The 4,800-nt window shown below is 44.3% G+C and overlaps 1 protein-coding gene across 1 annotated transcript; it reads left to right on the top strand.

Moving 5' to 3' along the window:
* The first annotated feature begins 1,255 nt into the window (after positions 1-1,255).
* Positions 1,256-4,588, top strand: LOC107639911 (E3 ubiquitin-protein ligase WAVH1). The gene is made up of 2 exons (XM_021122741.2): positions 1,256-2,624; positions 2,717-4,588. The coding sequence occupies exons 1-2, from the start codon at positions 2,214-2,216 to the stop codon at positions 4,454-4,456; spliced, it is 2,151 nt and encodes a 716-aa protein (XP_020978400.2). The 5' UTR covers positions 1,256-2,213; the 3' UTR covers positions 4,457-4,588.
* The last annotated feature ends 212 nt before the right edge of the window (positions 4,589-4,800 follow it).

The raw sequence follows: 4,800 nt of genomic DNA on the forward strand, positions 1-4,800 counted from the left end.
CTAATCAATGCGAGTAAAATTGGCCGGTTCAGACCAACTTTTGTATATCCAATCTACTTAGCAAACCGGCTTTGGTCGAACCAGCTCATCAAGTCCAATTTTATTTAATTTTTTTCTATATCCTCAATTATAGATGATTTTTTTTTTGTAACTTCTTTTTTTAACGAAAGTGTACATGGTTTTCTTATTTTCCCTTCTGATGTCAGATTAATTACTACATCACAAAATGAATTTGGGACATCTCCCATATTGAAGATCAAGTGAGAAAATTGACATCCCATTTACATAAATCAGGTTCCGGTTCAGATCAATGGGGATTCAAATAAATGCATGAGCTTGACTTTACTTACCACATTGCAATTCTTTAGGCAGCTCCCATGTACTTCCCTCCAGAGACTGAGTCCCAATAAACGGAGATGTTGGAGCATAGGACAAATTCTATGTGGCTTTGTGTCATTAAGACATGTCCCAATCCGCAAATTTCAAACAATAAGTATCTGAAGCAACTTCTGTACCATAAAAAGATGGGGGGAAAGGGGGCACTAATGAGAATATGAGATACAGCTCAATTGGCTTCATGAAATTAATAACTAGCATTTATATTTAAAGAGATTATGTAATCTAGAGGAACAAGACAGGGCAAGTAATTTAAAAAGATTATGTTATTTATATGTAATCTGATAAATAGGGGTTTAATAACGTTGGTGGTGGCCTGGGGGGTCAATTTCCTAGCAGTGTTTTTTGGTTTAGGTATTTCCTAGGGATCGATGTGCAATAATAATTATTGAAGAAAAAATAATAAGCCTCCGAACCAATGGCCGTTATTGTATTCTATTATTCGAAGACCTACTAGTAGTGGTACACGAACTAATTGTCGTTATGGTAATTAATGAGGTGCAGAGGTGCAATGACGAGTTTGCCCTTGGCTGGAGAAGGACGGGTCCTATGTCCTGAACATCACAATTCCCCACACAAAATTAATATCAAAGGGCAACGAAATGGAGCCCACTGCGGACGAACCTGGAACATCAACAAAGTTTGCTCAGCTACTTAATGCTGCATAAGCAACACCAGACTCCACAGTACATTTTACAGCTCATTGAAACTCGTCAGAGGTGGTAGTAGTAAATAGTAATTCTGATTCATGCCCATGCAGTTTTTTTATTTAATGTTTTTTGGCCAATGATGGCTTACTAAATGGTTAGAAATTTGACTTTAATAATTGAGATCATTTCTACCAGCAGCAGAGTTTGTTTTTTTTATCTCCAAATAAAAATTGAGACACCCAAAGAAAGAGACGAGCTTGCCGCCTATTACTTAATCAATCAGCCAAAATAATAAATTATAAGGTTTGGAAAATATAAATGAGAAAAGGGGGAAGAAAGAGAGAATCAAAATCTCTTGAAGTTGATATGTGGTTTGTGGGAAAAAGGAAAACTGACGAAGATTAAGGCGAAAGGGATGAATCAGAGTAACAAGAATAAACCATGATATGAATGAGGCCCTTGCAGAATGCCATATGGATGGGGATGGTTTTTTTTTTTCCCTTCAGTTCTCACTGTTGCATGGGTCGGTGACCATAACGTGGGAATGGGACACAGAATTTGCACAATTCCAAAGAGCAACCCTTTAAGCTAGCTAAGCTTGCGTTGACTTGTTACTGTAGTTGTGAAAACCTCCACTTGCCAGTTACCCATGTTAAAATCCCAAGGCACCACCCCCCAAATTTTTTTTTTTTTTTCACAATTTTTTCATTTTACATTTCCCGGATAAAATATTCCCAACTATGGGGGAGTTTTCCTAGGCTCTCCTCTAGCATGGTTTATTATGATAAATTGATAATTGTTACTTGTTATTATACACTCAAAATTGGCGAGTGTTTTGAATTTGGAAGCAACAACAAAGGCTTTCCGTTGGGGGTGCTCTTTTTGGGGCTCTCGAAACAGAATTATAGAAAAATATACACAGACCCTAGGCCCAAAGATTACATAGATAAATAGAGGGGTGAGAAACCAAAACAGAAAGATGGAAAAGAGCAACATGAAAAGGGTCTCTGAATCTAATCCATTTCTTCTCCTTCTCCCTCTCCTTTCCCCTTTCTAAACTCAACTCTCTTCCTTCTTTCCTTCCTTCCACTCCAACACCTCCGTCCATCAAGAAAACAAGAGCTAGAATCAACATACACTACCCCCCTTAACGAAGGCATAGAGAGAATGGTTACTGGGTGGAGAAGAGCGTTTTGCACATCAATCCATAGAGAAAGAGAACCCAAAGTAGTAACCGAGAAACAACAACAACAACATTGTGACAATAACAATAACAGCAGCACCAATAATCAAAGTCCCAAAATCAGTTCCAAGTTCGGATTTTTCTCTAATCCCTCAACCCCACGGTTCCAGTCCCAGCCTGTAGCATCGGGTCCGGGCCTCCGTTGCCGAACCTCAATTTCCACCGGAGCAACCACTTGCTCCGTCCCCAACAGCCCTAAACTTCAATGCAGCAACCCCAAAACCACCAAGAAACAAACAACCCTCAGCCCCAGGCTATTCCAACTCTCAAACCCTTCATCACCAAAATCACCATCAAGCTTCTCACTATTCAAATCTACTCTACGGTTATCCAAAGTAATACACTAAAAATTCATAAAATTTCTCTTATTTTTACTGACATACAAAGTTCAGGAAGTTCTAACCTTTTCTTTAAAATTTTTGTGTAGAGTCGATGTGGAATATGTATGCAGAGCGTGAAGAGTGGCCAAGGCACGGCGATTTTCACGGCCGAATGCTCCCACAGCTTCCACTTCCCTTGCATAGCTACACAAGCGAAGAAGAATCCAATCCTCACGTGCCCCGTCTGCAGCACGTGCTGGAAGGAGCTTCCGGTGTTGGCTATCCACGAAGACAATAAGCACAATAACAAAACCACCTCAGAGGCAACAAACAGAGACGCCGCCGCCGCAACCGCCACCAAAACAAGGTCGTTGAAGGTGTATAACGACGACGAGCCACTCATGTCTCCAACTTCGGTGGCGCGGTTCAACCCTATTCCTGAATCGGAGAACGAAGATGAGCAAGAAGACGAGAGAAACGAGTTCCAAGGGTTCAACGTGAGTCCTTTCGTTAGTTTCTCTCCGGAAGAGAGGATCAGGGGACTTGAAATGTCTTTATTGCCGGAGGCGGCGATCGTGGCGGCGAATAGGAGCTACGAGACTTACGCTGTGGTGCTAAAGCTGAAGGCGCCGGCGGCGCCTTTACATAAGGCCACTCGAAGATCTCCGGTTGACCTCGTGGCGGTCCTCGACGTCGGCGGAGCCATGTCCGGCGCGAAGCTCCGACTCATGAAGAGCTCGATGCGGTTTGTGATTTCCTCCCTCAGCTCCGCCGATCGTCTCTCCATCGTCGCATTCTCTGCCGGATCCAAGAGGTTGTTGCCGCTCCGGAGAATGACCGCTGGAGGCCAGAGGTCTGCTCGACGCATCATTGACGCGCTTGCGGTGATTGACCAGTCCCGAGACGGCGCTCCGGTGATGAACGACGCCCTCAAGAAAGCCGTTAAGGTACTCGAGGACCGGCGTGAGAAGAACGCCGTGGCCAGCATTGTGGTTCTCTCCGACTCGAACTACTCACGCTCCGTCGCGTACTCTCAGAAATCATGGCTCATTTCCTCCACGCGCTTGCCTCAACTGGATGTCCCTGTCCACGCGGTTAGGTTCCCGGGGGAGCGCGAGTGCAGCCACGCGCTCAACGATGACGCGTTCGCTAAAACCGTTAGGAGTTTGTTACAAGTCGTGGCTCAAGACGTTAGGATTCAGTTAGCTGTGGTGTCACGGCCTCGCCCCGTTGAGATCGCCGCGGTTTACTCACTTACATATCGACCCGAATCTCTTGTACCGGGTTCCACCCGCATCGGCGATCTTTACGCCGAAGAAGAGAGGGAGCTTCTCTTGGAGATTAAAGTCCCCGCCGCTTCGGCTGGATCCCACCACGTTCTGACCGTACGATCATCCTACAGGGACCCGCTAACGCAGGAGATTGCAAGCCCTGTTGAGCATGCAATGCTTGTTCCCCGTCCCAACACCGTACGATCGTCGTGCCCCAAGATCGAGCGGCTTAGGAACCTCCATGTCACTGCTCGAGCAGTAGCTGAGTCGAGCCGGCTTGTTGAGCATGGTGATTTCTCTGGAGCCTATCATCTCCTATCGTCGGCTCGTGCACTCTTGTTGCGATCTTGCAAGCCAGCCGTGGAACACGTTCGCTGGCTGGAGGCCGAGCAAGCCGAGCTGAACCGTCGCTTGCAAAGCCAGAAAGTTAAAACTAGCAAAGTGGAGGAGAAGGTGGAGCCGCTAACGCCGACATCGGCTTGGCGAGCCGCGGAGAGATTAGCTAAGGTTGCTATCATGAGAAAGTCAATGAACAGAGTTAGTGACTTACATGGCTTTGAGAATGCAAGATTTTAATTGTAATATTTTTCATATTCCTTTTATTGGGAAAAAAAAAAAGGAAAGAAGAATGTAATGTTGTAGTACATAGAGGGAAAGCAATTATGAATAGAGAATTTTTTTTGTGAAAAATTAATTTTTAGATAAAATGTAAAAAGAAAAAGGAAAAAAAATGGTAATGGGCCAGGCCATGATAATAGCGACAAGAGGTAGCAGACGGCTAGAGCCTTTTAAGCATAGGGAAGGAAACAGAAAATGAGTGAAAAACCCACATGAGAGTTAATTAGGCAAGAAGAGTGTTCTGTTTTCTTCTGTTTTGTCCTTATGCCCTTTTTTCCCTTTTGATTAATTTTGAAAATTCC

Source organism: Arachis ipaensis, chromosome B5 (assembly GCF_059453495.1).
Source record: "Arachis ipaensis isolate K30076 ecotype BB chromosome B5, ASM5945349v1, whole genome shotgun sequence".
In the NCBI taxonomy this organism is placed as follows: Eukaryota; Viridiplantae; Streptophyta; class Magnoliopsida; order Fabales; family Fabaceae; genus Arachis; species Arachis ipaensis.

Excerpts from the sequence above, each read along its gene's own strand:
- LOC107639911 (XM_021122741.2), top strand. The coding sequence starts at position 2,214 with ATGGTTACTGGGTGGAGAAGAGCGTTTTGCACATCAATCCATAGAGAA. Across the intron at positions 2,625-2,716 it reads CTACTCTACGGTTATCCAAA|AGTCGATGTGGAATATGTAT; the intron begins GTAATACACTAA and ends ATTTTTGTGTAG.